We start from the raw sequence: 22,347 nt of genomic DNA, 5'->3' as shown, positions 1-22,347 counted from the left end.
CCTGATTTACAGCATCCGCAGTTCTTTTGGTTTTTATTGGATACAGTTAGAGTTGCTGTCGGGGTTGAATTGGTGGTTTGACAGGGAATAGCTTATATAGGAGGCCGGAGTTGGTAAGATAGTGGAATGCGGGAATGAGGGGCTGGAGAGAGTCTGGGTATAGTGCATGACTTGACATGAAGGTGTCACAGGGATGGTGTGAGGACTGAGGGTTGGAAGTTCTTGTATCTTCTAAGGCGACTGGCTTGATGAAACTGAGAAGCAAGGCAGGCCATCCAATCGTCCACCTGTGGCCTCCTAGCATCTAATTCCTGGGCAAATGGGACTCACAATACCATCCTCCCTTTCCCAATGGAAAAGTTTGTCTATTGGCAACCCCTATGAAACAAAATGCAAGTTTGCAAAAGTTCTTGACTCCGACGAAGTTCCTTGGTAAGAAAACGTAGGCCCCTGCTTTCACGTCAGTGTGTATCAAACATTATTTTACACAAATGTCAAATTGTTCAATTAACAACACTCTGTAGTAATATGATGAACAGAATGATGATAAATTCAATCGTGCCATAGGAATGCATATGTAGTATTACATAGGAAATCTGGCTCAGTCAGTCCATGCCATTGAATACAATCCATTCAACCATTTTCCCACAATTCCCCATCCAAATTTCTTATCTTTTTGTCATTTATGTAAATGATTTAGATGTGAGCATAGGATGTATGGTTAATAAGTTTGCAGATGACACAAAAATTGGAGGCATAGCGGACAGCGAAGAAGGTACCTCAGAGTACAACGGAATCGTGATCAGATGGGCCGAGGAGTGGCAGATGGAATTTAATTAGGTAAATGTGAAGTGCTGCATTTTGGAAAGGCAAATCAAGGCAGGACTTATACACTTAATGGTAAGGTCCTGGTTGTTTTGCTGAACAAAGAGACCTTGGAGTGCAGGTTCATAGTTCCTTGAAAATGGAGTTGCAGGTAGGTAAGATAGTGAAGAAGGCATTTGGTGTGCTTGCCTTGAGTGTAGGAGTTGGGAGGTCATGTTGTGGCTGTAAAGGATACTGGTTAGTCCACTTTTGGAGTATTATGTGCAGTTCTGGTCTCCCTGCTATAGGAAGGATATTGTGAAACTTGAAAGGGTTCAGAAGAGATTTACAAAGCTGTTGCCAGTGTTGGAGGGTTTGAGCTACAGGGAGAGGTTGAACAGGCTGGGGCTATTTTACCTGGAGCATCGGAAGCTGAGGGGTGACCTTTATAGAAGTTTATAAAATCATGAGGGGCATGGATAGGGTAAATAGACAAGGTCTTTTCCCTGTGGTGGGGGAGTCCAAAACTGGAGGACATAGGTGTAAGGTGAGAGGAAAGAGATTTAAAAGGGACCTAAGGGGAAACTTTTTCTCACAAAGGGTGCTGTGTGTATGGAATGAGCTGCCAGAGAAAGTGGTAGAGGCTGGTACAATTACAACATTTAAAAGGCATCTGGATGGGTATATGAATAGGAAGGGTTTAGAGGGATACGGGCCAAATGCTGGAAAATGGGATTAGGTTTATCTAGGATATCTGGTCGGCATGGACAAGTTGGACCATAGAGTCTGTTTCCATGCTGTACATCTCTATGACTCTGTGACTCTATCACCATCTATTCGTTTTAACATTTGGACTTGTCTGCTTCCCTTAATTGCCTGTATTCTGTCTGTTTCCACCTCACAGGGTGTGGCAGTAAACAGCATGGTGTGCCACTTACTACACAAATTAAATATTTTTAACTGATTAAGTTTTCCAGTAAAATTATGCTTGAAAACTATTTTCGTGATACTTTTTTTTTCTTTTGTATGTAATGATTTGTTTTTGAATTGAAATCTAAAGGAACTTCCAATATATGGTTCTAATTTAGAACCTTGCCACAAATTCTCAAAATTAATGACAGGAAACTGTTTTCAATTCGGAACTAAACACTTCCTAAACCAGTGTACAATAAGAATAACATGTTATTCCTAATGTAAAGTGATGCCATAATGGGCTTAATTCACTTAATTGAACATTTAACAGCACACAATTCAAATAGCCCCTTACTGTAATAACATTCTATCAATGAGGCAATTGGCCTCTTCTAGAGTAAATCATCAAATCTTTGTAGAGCAAAACATCTTGCAGTGTTCCCCTTTCTGTCCCTTTTTCAGTTTGATAAAGTTTTGCCCCAGTAGGGATTGTGGTGAACTGCTGGAGGAACAGTGGAAGTCCTGATTCAATAAGATTTAAGAATTGATAAATTCATAAAATTGGTAAATAATAATTTGCAATTCATATCTTCCCCAGAAGTTGATGATCAATTTATTATTAACAGTGAAAGCTAGTAAACTCCCTTTAGCAGCAGAATCTGGGATATTGTTATGTAGCCTCCAGTGACTAGCCATTTATTTTACAACTTCATTCGATCTTATTTAAAATGTTCATAAAACTATCAATAGAATCTCTTCTTTTGTTGTATATCTGAAAATCTATTAAAGTATGCTGTGTGAGAGAGGTAACTGGCATTGTTATAAATGTTTGTTTCTTGCATGTCTGTATGGAAGCTTTTTAAAAGTCAACCGACACTTCACTGATTTGTTAAATCACACAAGCATTCTCAATTACTTTTATTTCAATAGAAATGTCAAAGCATATTGAATTTGATTAACAAACATTGGGATGAAATAAGCACAAATTAAGCAAAACTTATTTTGAGTAAGATTCCATTATCTTGTTGGTTGACTAGAGGCCTAGAAAATTGAATAGTTTTTGGAAATTTTAACTTGCTGTTCACATTCAATATGTAATGGGATTCTTCTCCTGTAGTTACATTACAAATTTTGAAACTAACGTACACATGTTCCTGAAATGCACTTTCAGTAGGTGAGATTAATCACCAGAAATGCAGTCAAAAAAACTATCCCTTTCAATTCAACATGAAGGAAAAGCAACAAAAACAAACCATAACTTTTTAAGTTCAATTGGCAAATATGGTGGGCATATTTGGCATATGTAAATATGGCCCATTTGGACATGTACATTTGAAAATCACATTGGACATTGAGCAATAAGTTCAAATCAAAATGTAGAAGATTTACCCCAAAAAAGGAATGATTGACATAGACTACTTTTGATTATAAAATACTTCCGTCCTACATAGAAGTTCACTTTGTAAGTTTGACTAAAGGTAAGATATCAATTGACATGAAATCTAATGGTTTCCAACTGCAAGCGACAAACACAAAGTAACACAATCTATGATTTCATTTGAAAAGTAATTCAAGATATTAGTAAACATGTAATTCCAATGCTTGAATTATTAAGGGTTATGAAGAACTTAAAATTGATGCTTTATTCTTGTAGGGCATTCTTTGCCTACAAAATATTGGAATTACAGGCAGAAAAGTTTGCTTCAGTATACTTATTTTATCCTGTATATTGCCATTAAATTCTGTAATATTTTAAGCTCTAATGCTGATTTCAGTTGTTAAATTTATTATCTACTGTCCTTCTACAATTTTTTTTCACAGTATGCATATTAATGTAAATATAGTTTAGCCTTAGCATGAATAGACATAGATTGTTCCTGTCATGGCCATTCTTCCCTGTTGCTAGTGCTATCCACTTCTGGACCATGATCACTTTCTCTGTGCTATCATCATTTCCAGGCAGCACTTTATAGTTATCAGTTATCCACTTTCTATTTGGAAATATTATTTTAATTCCTCATCCCTCCCAACTCTGGCAGGTACAAACAAGCTTAATTGGCAGCTATGCTTCGCCTATTCACCTATGATCCTCCTCAGCTATGTCTGAGAAGATTTGCAAATATACAATTCAGTCATCTTCGAATGAATGACCCCCCTTTCTTGACTGACAATCTTACCCAAGCCATAAGTGCACCAAGTTGCACTACAGTGAAAAGCTGTCAACATGCTATATCAACTTGGCTGATGATGCTTCAGATAATCCTCTGTTATTTAAGCCCAATAATTCCAGAGGTGTCATTTTATTTTAAACTGTGTATGTTGAAATAATGCTGATCATACAATATAGACCTGGTTGTCTGTCAGTCTGTGGGTCTTCAGGTGATTGTCTGTTATATTTTGTTTGCAGTGCAGCAAAATAACATTATCACCCTATAATGTTCCGATTCATCCATCTAATTGTAGAAGCTATTGTAGTTAATCTTACTGGGTGAGCACGTAATGTACTGGTATCAAGGTCTCCTCCCTGCTATTTTACTGAAAACATCTGTCTGAAAAATTCTGCTAAATCTTTAATGAAATCTAAAATAAAGGAAAAAAACACTTGATGATAAACTCAGCAGCTTCATCGACATCTCTTATTTCCAAGCTTGTTGAATTGGGGGAAGAGGTGGTTTTGGTCATAGAACAAGTTTGTACTGACATCAGTAGATGACAGAAGTTTGTTTTGTACTCAATCCATTTACTTTATCAGAAACAAAAGCAGAAATTGCTGGAAAAGCTGAGCAGCATCTGTGGAGAGAAAGGTAATGAATTGTTTTATTTTCTTCAGAACTAATGGACGTAGCAATGGATAAGAAAGTTAGGTCATGAATGGGAGCATTGATTTGAGTTCTGAGGAAGAGTCACTCAACCCAAAATGTTAACTCTGATTTCTCTCCACAGGTGCAGCCAGACATGCCAAGCTTTTCCAGCAATTTCTGCTTTTGTTTCTGATTTACAGCATCCACAGTTCTTTTGGTTCCCATTTATTTTATCCTTCATTAAAATAGTAGACAGAGGAACATGCTGTGGTTTTCTTCAGCATTTATGCAAAAATAAATGGAAAAGTCAAATATCAAGTTTGAACTCAGTAAATTTAATGTGAGAAATAATTTAACATAAATGTAATATCAAAAACCAGAAATAAAATCAGGAAGGGGAAGTTGAGTCCAAAGTTGGACCTCAAGCAATATTGATCAGTTTCTTTAAACATAAATTTTAAATCTTATGGTTGTCTTTTTCATTTGCATCTAACTCCTAATTTGCTGCGTAGATTAAGTTGTGTAAATAAAGGTAGTGAATTGTTATATTTTCTTCAGGAATAGTGGACATGGCATTGAATAAGATATTTAAGTAGTGAATGAGAACATTGATTTTTCACAGTGATTATTTACTTGAATTAGTTTATTGAAGATGTTGAACTCCATTGATCAGTTACTGTAACTGGGTCAGGTTGAGTGTGAATTATCCAGTCCAACTGGAAGGATTGGAATTTTGTGGAAAGGTGAGCTGGATGGACCAAAAAGGGTGTTCCACCTGTGCTTATTTTTATCTTTGCAGCAATGCATATAAAATGTTGACAGTTTAATCACATGATCAAATATTTTGTAGAAACCTAACAGCAAGGGGCTTTATTATTCATTTTACAGGCTAGTGTTATTGCTGATCAGTGTAATGAGTTTTTCTTTTTATTATATCTTTTTTTAAAACTTTATTCTTATTGTTTATTGCAGTTGGGATGAAAGTAGTTCCGTAAGCAGTGGCCTCAGTGACACCTCTGACAACCTTAGTTCTGAAGATTTAAATGCAAGCTCATCCCTCAACTCTTATCCAACTACACCAGTTGCTTCCAGAAGAAATTCTGGGATAGCGGTAAGCAGAATATTTTAATAACCTATTCAAGACTTTCTTCAAAAGCATCCATCTCTGGACAATTCAGTTTAATCTAGATTGTTGCCCCAGACTATAATTATTTCAGTTATTGGAGAACTATTATGTCCAAGGATGTAACTGTTGCTGCTGTTCTTGTCCTTACCTTTTTCACAGAGTCAAATGCCGCTTATTTTTGATTGTATTATCCAACAGCTTGCATTAACTACAGTAATACGAACATAGTTCTGCCTATGTAAAAAAACCCTTATTTATGCGATGTTTTTCCATCTCCCGTTTTTTCATCTCATGTTTTTTGGCTGTGACATCGTTCTCTGTATCAATCATGAAAGAAAGAAAGAACTGTGCATTTCTCAAGCTTTTTACCAAGCCCTCTCTCCTTTTTATATTTTGAGGATTTTTGCCAAGTATTATATGACTGTGTTGTTTTACACAATCCTCTTTTGTTGAACATACTATTTGGGTGCAAGCCAAGGAGTGTGTTATAACACTTTGTTTTTGGCACACAACAGGACAGTGGCAAAGGGGCATGATTGATGTTGCATGCAAATGGGAATTAAAGGGGTTGAAGCTATATAGTTTTTGCACAGGCACTTCATAATGTGTAATGTGGAAAACAGCCAAGTAAACATGTATAATCTAGTGTATTATAACAGAAAGCAGAGAGATTTGTACAGTAGTGCAGCTGTGTTAATGTTAACTTTTGAAAGACATATATAGCAATGATTCTATTTGCTTGTAACTGCTCATCTGTAATCAGGAATTTACTGTAAAGACATTTGCCAGATGCAGCATGTATGCGTGGTACTTTCTTTAACACACAGATGTGTGTGTGTGTATATATATATAAATTATGGTGTTCCACTTTGAGATTGAAAGAAGATTGTCTCTGAAACTGACATCCACTACCTATATCGCAGATGGTGAATGTGGCAAGCCGTAAATCCCAATAGAAGGAGTAAGTCTGTTAAAAAGAAGCTGGTTCTCTGTTGCTAGTTTTTCAATGGTGAGTTTGGACATTAATCTTGAAGCAAAATTTCTGCTTATGTTCGGTTGCTATTTTTTCTGGTTGTGTACAACGCCACTGAAGAATATTTTTAACCAAACACCGAGACAAACTACACTTTTATTTTCCTTTTTGTTTTTTTTAAGTGATAAACTGCAGGGAGCCATGGACAGTAACTGTGAGATAAACAGTAGTATGCTGGTATAAGAGTTGGGAAGTTGCATAGTTTTAGTATAATGTTTATATGATAAGACAAAAGATATAACTATAAAGTGAAAGCAGTAATGAGGTTTCTGAAATGTGTAGTGACTTTATTGTTGTAAGACACTGCACAGGTACAGAAATTTTTGAGAGCGAGTGTATCTGTCAGTTGTACAAGTTAAATTTCAAGCTTTTCAGGTTTTAATTCAATAAAGTATCAAATAGCTAAATTGCATTCAGTAACTTTCTTGCAATAACGAGTTTAAGGGCATGAGTTAGATAGAGACTGCATTGTAAGGAACAGATGCCTGAAAGTTCTGAAAGTGCACCACAAGTTTAAACATCTGATGTTGTGGTCTGTTTATAATACCGGATTCTAATTTATGAAGCATTTAAATCATTTGTAGGATGCATCCATGTAACTTGAAACAAAATGGGAACCCCTAATTGTCATATGTCAGTGTAGAACTGTGTTTTAAAATGTTTAATTAACTGAAATGAAATCTTGATTCTAAATATGGTGTGTTTACAAATAAGAGCTTGCAGTTTACTTTTGTCAAGGTTTGAAATGTCGTGCTCCAACTAACTCTGCAAGTGCTTGTGCTAATGTAGAATAGATCAGATGCATGCTATTTTATAAGCAATTTAACTATTTGCAGATAATTGAAAACAGAAGTGTAGGATTTATGTACGTTACAAAATTATTTAATTCTGGATCAGTTGGAGCAGTCATTGGGTTAAAGATTTTCACTGCTTTTTTGGTAGTCAGCTGTTCATTTTTGACTGTAAGGCCGATTACAATAAAGTGCTTTGATTCAAACCTTGATTCGAAGTGCCTTGAATGAGGTTATTTGTATAGATTGTAGCAAAGAAAGGCAAGGAAACTGAATGCGTGCAGGCATGCAGCACTAATAGATGCTGCTAACACAACTTGTTCTAAAGTAGTGCTGCATTGGTTATTTAATTAAGTAGCTTGGCACTGGAGTTTAGCCACAGCTGACAACAGATGAGTCACAAGTCTGCCATTATCATACACCACCATGTGTCGAGGTGTTTTACTAACTCCTCTATGACGGAGAGAGAAAGAAAGGAAACAGATTTTCCATCTTGTTTCGAACAATATTGAACATGTATCTGTGCCCAGGCTTGGTCTCCATCTCTTCTGTTGGAGAATGGTATGATTGGTGACAAAGCTGACACTGCAGTCAGTACCGGAGAAATTCTGCACTGTCAGAGGTGCCATCTTTCAGATGAGACATTAAACAGATGCCCCATCTGTTCTTTTGGGTAGATGTAAAATACTCCATACTGGGAGAGTAAGAGACTTGTATCTAATGTCCTGGACAGTATTGCGTCTCCATCAACATCAGAAACCGTTTTGTTTAGTCAATATCACAATGCTGTTTGTGGAACTGTGCTGTATGAAATATGGTTGCCACATTTCCTACATAGTGACAGGAGTACTTCAATGTCTGCGAAGTGCTTTAAGCTGTCTGGTTGTAATGAAAGATATTATAAATATGCAACTTCAGTAATAGAAGGGTTTGCAGGCTTATGAACTGGGATTATACTCATTGGAATTCAGAAGAATGAGGGGAGATCTTATAGAAACATATAAGATTATGAAGGGAATAGATAAGGTGGAGGCAGGGAGGTTGTTTCCACTAGCAGGTGAAACTAGGACTAGAGGGCAATGCCTCAAAATAAAGGGAAGCAGATGTAGGACTGAGGTCAGGAGGAACTTCTTCACCCAAAGGGTTGTGAATCTGTGGAATTCCCTGCCCAGTGAAGCAGTTGAAGCTACCTCGCTGAATGTTTTTAAGGCAAGACTAGATAAATTTTTGAACAGTAAAGGAATTAAGGGTTATGGTGAGTGGGCGGGTAAGTGGAGCTGAGTCTCAAAAAGATCAGCCATGATCTTATTAAATGGCGGGGCAGGCTTGAGGGCCAAGATGGCCTACTCCTGCTCCTAGTTCTTATGTTCTTATGAACAAACTCGTAGGTTACAATAAGTACACTTTATCCATTGACCTCACCAGCTTGATTCCAGTAATACAGCAGTTAGTCCTCTGTTTAAGTCATAGAATCCTGACAGTGTAGGAGCAGGCCATTCAGTCCATCGATTCTACACCAACCGTCCGAAGAGCATCCCACTCCGATCCACTCCCCTACCCTATCCCTGTAATCCTGCATTTCCCTTGGCTAATCCAGAGGAGATGGGAAAACATCACATAAACAAGGGTTCTTTTATCATAGGCAGAATTATGTTCATGCTGTGGAATTGAACACAGATCCCTGTACTGTCAGGTGGCAATGCTAACCACTGAACCACTGTACCACCCTAATGGAAAGCGATTAAAGAACATTTTGGCACAGAGGGAGGCTGAGTGGCCCGGTCAATCTCACAATGTTAGTCTCGGTATAGAAAGCGATTGGGAAGGAAAATGGAATATTGAAATTTATTGCAAGAGAAATGAAAAATAAGTTGGAATTTTATTGCTGTTGTATTGGGCCTTAGTGACACTGTATATGGAATATCATGTACAGTTTTTTTGTTTTCATTTTTCTGAAAAAGGTAATAGTTTTGTTAGAAGTTCAGAGAAAGTTCACTTGACTAATATAAAATGAAGTACTTTTCTTATGGAGAAAGGATGAGCAGATAGGGCCTATATCCAATGGTGTTTAAAAGAATGAGAGGTGATTTTTTCTGAAATGCAAGAATGAGCAAATATGAAAGGTGGATTCCATTGTAGTTGAATCCTTGCCACTGCTAATCATGTTGTATGAGCTATCTATTCAATTTACTGCCACATCCTTTCTCTGATAGGAATCTACAAGGCATGTTTGGTAATGGAAGGAAACCTCTTGATAGTTCAACAAGAAGAGATTCTTGTTTAAACAAAATTTGATTTACTGCAGGATAGCAGCTACGTACAAGTCACATCTTTATCATAGATACCATTACAGAATCTAAGGCTGAGAGCCTAGTGGTAGATTGTACTCCCTTGATCCTAGCTGTCTATAAGACATTTTTCATAGTGGGTGGTGCTTAAAGCACATCTCAGTGTTAATTCTTTTAGATGCTTATATCTTTACACAACAGACACTGGGGAGATCTTGTAGGGGAGGCTAGACAAATGGAAATAGAGAATTTTCTTCTCCAGTCATTGTTGTGTGGAATTCTGTTGGGCAGAAAGCTTCGGAAACTGGGTCATTGAATTTATTCAAAACAGAATTGGATTTTTTGAAGAAGTGGAATCAAGATTTGTGGAAAACATAGAAAAGTGGATTTGAAATGATGGCCAGATCAACCTTGATCTTATTGCTTTGCAGAACAGGCTCAAAGGACCAAATCTCCCTACTGTTGCATTCAATGGGCCATTCAGCCCATTCTGTCTTCACCTACATGGCAAGTAAGCATTATGACTAAGTACCATACCCTTGCTGTTTCCCAGTAACACCACACACTGCTATTCAAATAATCCAACTAACAGACACTTGAATCACTCAGTTAAACTTGACCTCCACCACGCATCCAGGCTGTGCGTTCCAAACCATATTTACTCACTGTGTAAAAACATTTTATTTCACATTGCATTGGCTTCTTATGCAAATGAATCATAATTGTGCCTTCTCATTTTTGATCTGTTAATGAGTGGGAACAGTTTCTTCCTGTCTCTGTCCAGAATAATCATGATTTTGAAAACTTGTATCCAGTATCATCATCTCCTTCTCCTCTTCGAGGAAAACATCCTACCTCCTCCAATATATCCTCTAACGTTTTTTAAAAAAAACTTCACATTGATAAACCTCTAATGTGCTCTTTCCAATCCATTCACATCCTTCCTTACTTGTGATGTCCAGAACTGTAGACAATACTCTAGCTGAGGACCGACTGGAGTCATACAGAAGTTGAGTATAACTTCCTTGTTCCCCCATTCATAAAGATGAGGGTACCAAATGCATTAATAACTGCTTGTTCAAAATTTGCTGATGCATCTAATGCCTCATGCACACACACGCATCCAAATTATATCCTCCTGCACACCCATTTTTAGAGTGGAACTCTTTATAATGTATCTATGTGTTCTTTCTGTAACAATGTATCACTTCATACTCTCCACTTTGAGCTTCATCTCTCATCTACCTGTCCATTCCACCAACTTGTCATTATGCATTAAAGTTTTACACAATCTTCCTCACAGGTTTCCAGGTTTTATATTGAGTGCAAACTTTGAAATTATCCCCAATGCACCAAAGTCTAGATAATTAATTGCAGTGCTAAGAAAAGAGAATGTCCCAGAGAGTTCAAGACATGGCACGGGGAGTTATCTGAGGATACTACTTTTGAACGTCATTTTTAAAATTAATTCATGGGATTTTAATGCTGGACTGGCATTTATCGCCAATCCTTAATTGTCCTTGAGATGTTAGTGGTGATGAGCTTTTGAACGGCTGGTATAGATAGACCCACAATGCAGTTAGTTACAGAGTTCCATAATTTTGATCCAACAACATTGAATTATTGGCATTACATTTCCAAGTCAGGATGGTGGGTGGCCTGGAGGTGACAGTGTTTACATGTGTCTTTAGCCCTTATCCTTTCAGATAGTAGTGGTAGTGGGTTTGGAAGATGCTGTATAAGGTGCCTTGATGAATTTCTGCAGTGCATCTTGTAGATGGTACACACTGCTCCTGATTGTCGATGGTGGAGGTAGTGAATGTTACTTTATGAATGTTTGTTTATGGGCTGCTTTGTCCTGGGTGGTATCAGCTGCCTGAGTGTTGTTGGAGCTGTACTCATTAAGGCAAATAGGGAGTAATCCATCACACTCCTGTCTTGTAACTTATTGTTGGTGGAAAGGCTTTGAGGAGTTGAGAAGTGAATTGCTTGCTGCAAGGTTCTTATTTTCTGACCTTCTCTGGAAGCTACTGCATTTACATGGCTACATCAGTTTCTGGCCAATGGTAATCTCCCAGGGTGTTAATTCTTTTGGGTCAGGATTCAGCGATGGTAATGACATTGAATATCAAGTGGCAGTGGTTAGGTTCTCTTGTCAGGGAAGGTCTTTGCTTAGCGCTTAGGTACCAAGTAATATTTGTGCTACATATCAGCCCAAACCTGGATATTGTCCAGGTCTTGCTGCATTTGAACATAGTCTACTTCAGTTATCTGCGGAGTTGCAATTAGTATTGAACACTGTAAAAATCATGAAACATCCCCATTTCTGATATTATGATGGAGGGTTGTTTATTGTTGAAGCAGCTGAAGAAGATTTGGGCCTGGGACATTATCCTGAAACACTAAGAGCTCTTGTTGAGGTGTCTCTACTCTTGAGCCAGGAGGCCTGGGTTCAAGTCTCACCTTCTCTGGAGCGTGTCATAACATTCAGAACAGATTGGTTAGGATAATTTGCTGAGGAACGTCTGCAGAGCTGAGATGACTGACCTCCAACAACAAAAACCATCTTCCTTTGTGCCTGGTATGATTTCAACCAGTAAAAAAACTTTCTCTTGATTCACGGTGACTCCAGTTTTGCTTGTGATCATTGATGCCACACATGGTCTAATGTGGTTTTGATGTCAAGGACCTTCACTCTCACCTCACCTCTAGAATTGAGCTGTTTTGTACATGTTTGAACCAAGACTACAATGAGGTCAGGAATTGAATGGCCCTGGCAGAATTCAAGCTGGGTGTCAGTGAGCAGATTATTGCATTGGAAGTGCTGTTTGATAGCACTATTGATGCCACTTTCCATCACTTTCTGATCAAGAGTAGGTTTGATGATGTGGTAATTGGCTGGCTTTGATTTGTCCTGCTTTTCGTACACAGGACATAGCTGAGAAATTTTCCACATGGCCAGGTAAATTCAGTGTTGTATTGTAGCTGTACCGGAACAGCTTGGCTAGGACATGGCAAGTTCAGGACTACATCAGTATTGTTGTTGGAATGTCATCAAAGCCATAGCCTTTATATTATCCAGTGCCTTCATCTTTGAGTGAATTGAATTGGCTGAAGACTGACATCTTGATGTCAGACTGTGATGCTTGGGACCTCCGGAGGAGGTCAAAATGGATCATCCACTCAGAACTTCTGGCTGAAGATTGTTGCAAATATTTCGGCCTTATCTTTTGCACTGATGTGTTGGGGTCCTAGTCATTGAGGCTAGGGATATTTGTGGAGTTTCTTCCTCCAGTGAGTTATATAATTGTTCCACGCCATTCATGATTGGATATGGTATGACTGCAAAGCTTAGATTTGATCTATTGGGTGTGAAATGGCTCATCATTTCTATTATCTGCTGCTCATGTTACTTGGCATGCTTCGTGTCAGTCAGTCCCATTGTTGCAAAGTTGGCTAGAGTACTTGTGGATTGGAAGGCAGGGCATTAGAATTTGATATCTGTAAAATGATAGAGGGGAAGAATGTGTGGTCCTTTTAAAAGATGATATGTTTTTTCTAGGCTTGGAGGTTTAAAAAAAAAGTGCAGGTGCACAGAGAGTTCCTGAAATTGAAACATCGTATCAAAAGGCAGTGTGTTTAGCAATCCAGGCAGTGGTTTGTTTTGTTATTAAGGCAACCAGTTTGAAAATCAGCCAATTAATTTAAACTAGGTGCTTCGAAACTAAAGACCAATTAAATTTAAATCTGATGGTTTTGACAACCTAGGACCAGTCCTACTGTAAGAAATTAATAAGTCATCAAGAGTATAAACGAAGAAGGCATTTAAAAATCGGTGTGAGAGCAACTGCCATCTGATAGAGTTAACAAACCATCAGCTCTAAAGATAAAAATCACTGACTCTCATAGAATTATCTAAGCTCTCAGAAACCCATCATCTAACTAAAGTACAGCAGCAATCTTAGCTAGTATTCTTGAGTCAAGAATTCAATGGAGAGAGGCATTCCTAACACGAGAATTCAACAAAGAGAGGTGCTCCTGACATAAGAATTCGACAGAGAAATGCATTCTCGACTGAGCATCAGTAGAGAGGACGTGGAGCATTCCGGAAGACATATCCTAACTGTACTTTCAAGAGATTGTGTGTGTTTTTTTTTATTATTATTTGGTTTATATGAGTGAGACTTCTACTTATTGGAACAGAATACCAATGGCATTTTGTTTTATTCAGGATCAATTAGTAGTTAAGGAGAAATTGTTTGGTTTGTTAGTAGTTCTGTTAATTTGTTCACTATTAGAGTTAGATAAATAAATGGTTACTTGTTGATTAAGAATAAATGAAAGGATTTCATTTTATTTAACCCCTCCTTTATAACTGAGAGGCAGGTTATACCATTTTTCACACTTTTAGCAGATTATGAGACGAGGCCAGACTCTCTGGTTGTTCAGGTTTTAGTTATCAGAGGGGGAATTGACTTCCGCTTCATAAAACCATGTTGTAATTGCATGAGGTTAATCCCTCACAGTGCTCCTGGTATGCCCTCCTGCACTCTTTTTTTGAACCAGGGTTGATCTCCTGGCTTGATGGTAATAGTAGAGTGGTGGATACGCTAACCATGAGATTGCAGATTGTGCTTGAGACAATTCAGCTGTTGATTTGCCCATAGTGTCTCATGCATTACCAGTCTTGAGTTGCTAGGTCTGTTCAAAGTCTTTACCATTTAGCCTGGTGAGAGTGCCACACAACACGTAGGAGGGTATCCTTAATGATTAGACAGAATTTTGTCTCCACAAGAACTGCGCAATGTTTACTCCTAGTGATTCAGTCATGGACAAATGTATCTGTAGCAGGCAGATTGAAGATGATGTCAACTATGCTTTACCCCACCTGTTAGCTCCCTCAACAGCTGTGGCAGACCTAATACAACAGGCAAATCCCTTCAGACTCAACCAACTCAGTCAGCAGTGATGCTGCTGAGCCACTCTTGGTGATGAATATTGAATTTCCCCAACAAGAATGCATTCTGTGCCCTTGCCGTTCCCAGTGCTTTCTCCAGGTGGCGTTCAACATGGAGTAATGGCTCACCAGGTGAGGCACGGTACTCATGGTAATCACTTTGCAATAATGGTGTTGTGGTAAAGACACTGGACATTAATCTAGAGTCCCCAACTAATGTTCTGGGAACATGGGTTTGAATCCCACCATAGCAGCTGGTGGAATTTTGAATCCAAAAAAATGTCTGGAATGAAAAAAAAATGCTAGCTTAAGAGTGGGGTGGGAGGGCTGAATGGCATTAGCCTGACCCCATTTTCTATATTTCAAATGGTACCCATATACCAATGGTGTAAAAACCCTGGTTCACTAATGTACTTTAGGGAAGGAAATCACCTGTCCTTCCTTGGTCTGGCTTATGTGTCACTCCAGACTCTCAGCCATATGGATGAATTTTAACTGCATTCTGGGCAATTAGAGTTGGGCAATAAGTGCTGGATTAGCCAGTGACACCAACTTCCTAGCAGCAGATCGGGGGAGCAATTCTTTGGGCAGTCTTTGAGCCCCATCTGCCTTCATGGCCATACCTGTGTTGCACACGCCCTAGATTTCTCTGTGTTTGTCCCTCACAGTGCCGTCATACCTAAAGGGGTAGAGAATTGTGTTTGCACATTCTTCATCATCTTTTGCCTCATTGAGCTGGCAGTAAAAATCAGGACGATGTATCCTGATATAGTTTTAATGTAATTTGATCTTCAGATGTATGACACAATACAAAATTAAATTATACTGCTTAATTATTTCGAAGCTTCTTTTGGACAGCAAGACTGTCTATTTAAAATATGATAGAGAGGTTCCAATCAGTGGTTGTGCCACTGTAAGCTAAGCATATCCTTATATCTGCTGATGGGATAATATTTAAGACAATTGAATTCACATTTGCAAGATAGAACATTTGATACTCTTGGTGAAATGGACAGTATGATGATGGACAATATAAATAGCATCCATGACAACTATGTTCACTGTAGATTAATTCGAGTCCATTTTTTCTCCTTTTAAAATCTTTGGTCAAAGCATTCAACAGTTGATAACAGTGAAGTTTGGCATTCTAACTTTTGGGAGAGAGACGTAGTAATTAGATACTGCAATTCAAAGTAAATAGCCACAACCCCCTTTTTGTTAAGTTACATTCACTGCTGATCGAATGGCAGTAACATCTGCCAGCTTTTTTTCCAAAAAGCATAATTTAAAATTATAAACCACATGGTCATCATAATCCTTAATGAGTTAGCTCATGAAAACTTGTCACTACAACCTCTTTAAGGGCAAAATCTTTTCCATTAAAAAAAATAGTAGTGAGTAAATTAGTTTTACAATTCATTGAACTGATTGTCCTTCCAAAGCCACTCCTGCCCAGGGAACATTTTTCAACTGGATAAGATTGCTTTAGTTGAAGAGAATCAAAAAGACGGACTTGTTTTTCTCTGCCTCTTCCTGACATTCATGATTGTTTTAACCGGCTTTGGTGAGGTTTTGTTAATTCCAGAATATCTTTTTCGGAATATTAAAGTTTAGAAAACTGAAGATTCCAGACAGATATTGCTTCTTGGAAACTTCACAACGATTAATCTCTTGTATACAAGAGGCAATTTGTGTAAAGCTATCGTCTAGCTGACAAAGTCCATAGTGCTGACCACAGATTTGTATTTATCATTTGTAGAAGATGTACATTTTTATATGTAATGAGGATGGCCTTGTACTGCCTGTACCTCAGAACTTACAAACTTTGAAAGGGCACTTGTATAATATTGATCCAGTAAATTGAAAAACATTTTTATGCTCACTGGTGTGTATTGTCTTTTATGGTTATGTTAAATACTTATGAAATGATTAAATTTTCTATTTCAACATGTAATGCATAGTTTCAATGCGTCATGTCTTGAAACACCATGAAGGAATATCATTGCACCTCATCATCCTCGAAACCGCACAAAAAATGAGCAGACATATGAAACCTTTTTTACAAAGGGTTCTTCCAGTGAGGTAATTATGGGAGAGATGAAAAAATACCTTCACTTGCCGGCTCATTTTTTTTTCCATTGAGTGTTGTTGCTGCTCTCTTCGACCATTCCAACATGCTCCAATTGCTAGAACCTCCTTGAGCCCTCTTAACTGTTTGTAGCCAAGGAGAACATTCCATGTCAATGTGAAAGTTGGACCAAGAATGTTTCCAATTTTCCAACTAGAATACACCTCCTTCCACCCACCTTCCTGCAAAAATGCCATCCTCTATTCCCAATTCCTTCGTCTCTGCCGCATCTGCTCCCAGGATGAGGCATTCCACTCCCGTGCATCTCAGATGTCCTCGTTTTTCAAGGACCGCAACATCCCCCCCTCAGTGCTCGAGAATGCCCTCGACCGTGTCTCCCGCATTTCCCGCAACTCATCCCTCACACCCCCTCCCCGCAATAATAACCAAAACAGAATCCCCCTCGTCCTCACGTACCACCCCACCAACCTCCGGATCCAACGCATCATCCTCCGACACTTTCGCCATCATCAAAGACATCTTTCCCTCCCCACCCTTATCTGCTTTCCGGAGGGACCACTCTCTGCGTGACTCCCTTGTCTGCTCCACACTCCCCTCCAGCCCCACCACACCCGGCACTTTTCCCTGAAACCGCAGGAAGTGCTACACCTGCCCCTACACCTCCCCCCTCACCCCCATCCCAGGCCCCAAGAAGACTTTCCACATCAAGCAGATGTTCACCTGCACATCTGCTAATGTGGTATAGCGCATCCGCTGTTCCCGTTGTGGCCTCCTCTACATCGGGGAAACCCAGCGGAGGCTGGGGGACCGCTTTGCAGAACACCTACGCTCGGTTTGCACTAAACAACTGCACCTCCCAGTCGTGAACCATTTCAACTCCCCCTCCCATTCCTCAGACGACATGTCCATCCTGGGCCTCCTGCAGTGCCACAACGATGCCACCCGAAGGTTGCAGGAACAGCAACTCATATTCCGCTTGGGAACCCTGCAGCCCAATGGTATCAATGTGGACTTCACAAGCTTCAAAATCTCCCCTCCCCCTACCGCATCCCAAAACCAGCCCAGCTCGTCCCCGCCTCCCTAACCTGTCCTTCCTCCCACCTCAAGCCCCACCCCCATCTCCTACCTACTAACCTCATCCCGCCCCCTTGACCTGTCCATCCTCCCTGGACTGACCTATCTCCTCCCTAACTCCCCACCTACACTCACCTCAACTGGCTCCATCCCCGCCTCTTTGACCTGTCTGTCTCCTCTCCACCTATCTTCTCCTCTATCCATCTTCTATCCGCCTTCCCCTCTCTCCCTATTTATTTCAGAACCCCCTTCCCCTCCCCCATTTCTGAAGAAAGGTCTAGGCCCGAAATGTCAGTCTTCCTGCTCCTATGATGCTGCTTGGCCTGCTGTGTTCGTCCAGCTCTACACCTTGTTATCTCAGATTCTCCAGCATCTGCAGTTCCTACTATCTCATGTTTCCAATTTTGATTGTTTTCCAAAATAAAATACACTCTAGTATCCTCTGAATCTGAGTTGAATGCCAGATTAGAAATGGGTTTAAACTAATCTGAATAAATACGGTTAAAGGAAAAACTGAACCTATTTTGTCACGTATCCTAGACAACAAGGTGCAGGGCTGGATGAACACTGCAGGCCAAGCACCTAACCCTAACCCTATCGCAGCCTCTCTGCTCCTATGATGCTGCTTGGCCTGCTGTGTTCATCCAGCCCTGCACCTTGTTGTCTCGGATTCTCCAGCATCTGCAGTTCCTACTATCTCTGATTCAATTGTCACGTATCCTATTTAGTATGTTAGTATATCTGTAAGTGACGTGTTCATGATATCATCACTATGACATGTAGCACGTGACCTGAGGATGTGAAGATCTCAGGCTCCTTCTTAACTGAGGCCATTTGAACCATGACTCCCTGATGGAAGTATACTTTTCTTTCTAACCAAATAGCTTGATTTTAGCCCAGACACTGAAGTGCTTATGAATGTAATATTTTTATATATTAGTGAACTATAATAATAGTCTGTTGGCTCTTTCAATACTTGTCGGCCATGTCTAAGATCATGTACTCCACGTGATAACATAAGCATTACCACATCAGATAAAGATCTTGAAGGCAGTACAAAAATCTGAACTCCAGCAAGTTTGTTTTTTCATTATCTCCTAATGTTTAAGTTTTAAACTAATTTATCCAACATTTTTGCACAAATGGCACAGCGTATTTAGGAATCTGCAATCAAGAAAGCTTTTTGTTTTTTCATATGATGATACTTCTGCTATGAAGTTGCATTTTAATAAACAGAACATTCAGAGCAGGTCCCTGTGAGGATTTTGTTCTTAATCTCCTTTTTAAAAATATGCTCTTAAGATCAGGGGTTGAAAAAAAATACTTTGCCTACATTTACAGATTGAATAAAACAGTGTTGAGAGAATCCTGCGCAAATACTAGCAGAAGAAACCATGGGTGAAAAGTTAAGTCATGGTCGGGATTGTTGTGGGGAGATCTATTTGAACACAGTTTAATGGAGAAACCTAAATTTTTGAGGACACTGGATGTTTTGTAGATAGTCACAAAATTCACTTGTATATCAGCAACCCTGAATGCTTTAAATCATATTGTTTTTGTCTAAATTAATTGTATTTGGATGCAAAAGTTGAGGAACTGCCAGACACTTATGCATGTTCCATCTTTAAGATGTTTTCAACTGTGTACAATGCAGAAAGCAATTCTTTTTTCAAAATTGTGCATTTTGTACAGCACCATCTCTTCCTTTCTGAAATGAAAGGATGATAAAAGTTGAGTTACCCGCCTCCCTAACCTGTCCTCCCACCTACCCACTCCTCCCATCTCAAGCCCTCCCCCATCTCCTACCTACTAGCCTCATCCCGCCTCCTTGACCTATCCGTCCTCCCTGGACCAACCTATCCCCTCGCTAACTTCTCACCTACACTCACCTTTACTGGTTCCAACCCCGCCTCCTTGACCTGTCTGCCTCCTCTCCATCTATCTTCTCCTTTTATCCATCTTCTATCCGCCTCCCCCTCTCTCCCTATTTATTTCAGAATCCCCTTCCCCTCCCCCATTTCTGAAGAAGGGTCTAGGCCCGAAACGTCAGCTTTCCTGCTCCTCTGATGCTGCTTGGCCTGCTGTGTTCATCCAGCTCTACACCTTGTTATCTCTATAAAAGTTGAGTTAATCTGTTTGATTTTGAAATTTACATTCTCAAACTTTCCACATGATTCATTTGCAAAGTTGATATTTGGCAATAAAGACTTGAAATATCATCAAGCACATTTCTGAGTCTTTAGTAAAGTTTAATCTGAGTTTAATGAGGCAGAATAAAGTTAACCATATTTGTAAATTTTGGAAACTTGTCAGTTTTGCTTTTTGTACATGTCAAACCTTCATGTTTACCAGTAAAATATTTCGAGTGTAACATCATTAATTATACAAGGATTGTTCATAATTGTGGAAAATATAACAGGAGCTGACTCAATGCATTATACATTTTAGTCAATTCTTTTCCCTTGGAAACATAAACAGGCAAGTCGACCTCATCCTATCTTTCTTTGAAAGTGGTTAGTCTCAGCAACAAAAAAGAAAATGTGACTTTTGTGATCGTAGTCTACTTTTATCCTTTTCCCTGTTATCCAAGATATCTAGGTGTGGCCTTTTTAATATTATACGCTGAATGTTAAGCTAACATTATTTTCTTTCTCCCAATTATAAGGAGAAGGTAAAAATGTCAGTACATGATATCAAGGCATGAAATGACAGGAAGTCAGCTGTTAATGTTATATATGTTTGTTTGCATGCTAACTATTATAATCAACTGTATTTGGTTTTAGTAATAATGATACCTTGATGGTGTATGAAAGATCTAAAGCACAGTAACAAAATAGACTTGCGGGTTGTCCATTCAACTTCTGGGACCTAATTCAAACCGAAGTCAGGCTGAAGTAATGCAAGTGTATGCTGTGGAGTTTTAAAACCATTAAATAGTCTCTAATCAGTTACACATGGGTTTGCCTGCTGATTGAACAATTTTAAATGTTCTTCATTGCAAATGCAAAATACTGCACACTCTGGAAATCTGTAGTAGAAACAGACAAAGCTGGAAATACTCAGCAAGAGAAGCAGCAGCTATGGCAAGAGAAACAATGTTCTATTGATAACCTTTCTCTAAGAAGCTATGGTTGTTCTCCTCCTTAGAAATAAGAAGATTGAGAGGAATTTGATCAGGGTGTTTGGGCTCTGGTCTGTTTGTCGGAAGATATTGACAATGCTATCCAGTCTCCAGTATTATCAGAGAGTACATTGGAAAATCCATTCCCATTGCCCTCAAGGATAATAATCCCGATACACTCATTTTAAGATGAATATTTGAGACACAGATAATTTTTTTTCCTAAGGTTTGGGAGTCTTTCGAATCCTTTTCCTCAAAACATACTGGATACTGAAATTTTAAACATTTTTAAGGGAGAGGTAGATAGATTCTTAATTACCAAGGGGATGAAAGACTATCAGAGATATTCAGGACCGTAGATTTGAACTCAAAATTAGACCAGTCATGATCTTATTGAATGACGGAGCAGACTCAAAGGGCTGAGTGGCCTACTGTTGTTCCTTGTTTGTATAAATGGCTAAAGAATCGAGGTGGACAGAATTTTTTTTAATCAATGAATGGTGCAGATCTGGAGTGCTGCGAATGCTGTGGAGAAACACTGAGTCATGGCTTTCAAAGGGTAAATGGAGGAGCCGGCTTGAAATTGAACTCTACTATTCCCAGAATCATCACAAAAGCTAAACATTTTATCAAGTTAGCAAAGTTTCCTGACTTTCAGACCCAGGTTAATAGAAAGCATGAACCATGTTTATACACTGAACAGGAATTACTATATATTAGTAATTAGCTACAGGTAAACCATCAACATATAACACTACATGATAAACCTCTCATCCCCTTATCTCCTCCTTCTGTCCCTGTCTCTCTTTGTCTTCCTCTCCATCAAACAAGGGAAGTAAATGGTTGAGCATATGGGAAAACTGGAAAGGATTTCATCAGTCTTTTCCCAGAGTCTGTTAATGAGATGAGCCTTGTGTTTCTTCAGCTAGCCAGCACTTTGCTTCAGTCATCTTTCCCCAAATGCATCTGGCTGGTTCACTTTTTTTTTTAATGAAGTCTCTGACTTATCAGTTAAAAGCCAAAGCTTATAACAGAATTGCAGGAAACATAAACTAGTTTTCTTCAGGTTTACAGTGGGTTTTTGGACTGCAGAGAACACAGGCCACTCCGAAACTGGGGAAAACTGGCCACGTGTCTCTCTGTCTCTGCCTGTGTTTCTCTGTAACCTTGTCATTGATAACTAGTCACTAGTTCACAGACCAATGAACTTCTTTGTACCAGCCAAAGCTCCATCCATACATCCCCTCAATCCAAATTATCTGCAACTCAAACTTCAGTGACTGCCTGTTCAAACAGTTGCTTAGAAAATGCTTGCCAGGAAAGTCTGATTACTTGCTTTCAAAACAATCAG

General features: G+C 39.1%; 1 protein-coding gene across 3 annotated transcripts in view; it reads left to right on the top strand.

The window, feature by feature from the left end:
• LOC109936459 (neuron navigator 1-like) overlaps window positions 1-22,347 on the top strand; it is a 471,148-nt gene that overhangs the window by 295,036 nt on the left and 153,765 nt on the right. For all 3 annotated transcript variants that reach the window (XM_048612092.1, XM_048612090.1, XM_048612091.1), the window contains one exon: window positions 5,490-5,628. In XM_048612092.1, coding sequence (XP_048468049.1) covers window positions 5,490-5,628 — 139 coding nt within the window. The remainder of the gene's footprint in view (window positions 1-5,489; window positions 5,629-22,347) is intronic.

Source organism: Rhincodon typus, chromosome 25 (assembly GCF_021869965.1).
Source record: "Rhincodon typus isolate 14 chromosome 25, sRhiTyp1.1, whole genome shotgun sequence".
NCBI lineage: Eukaryota > Metazoa > Chordata > Chondrichthyes > Orectolobiformes > Rhincodontidae > Rhincodon > Rhincodon typus.
This window is presented reverse-complemented; position numbering and strand designations above follow the sequence as displayed.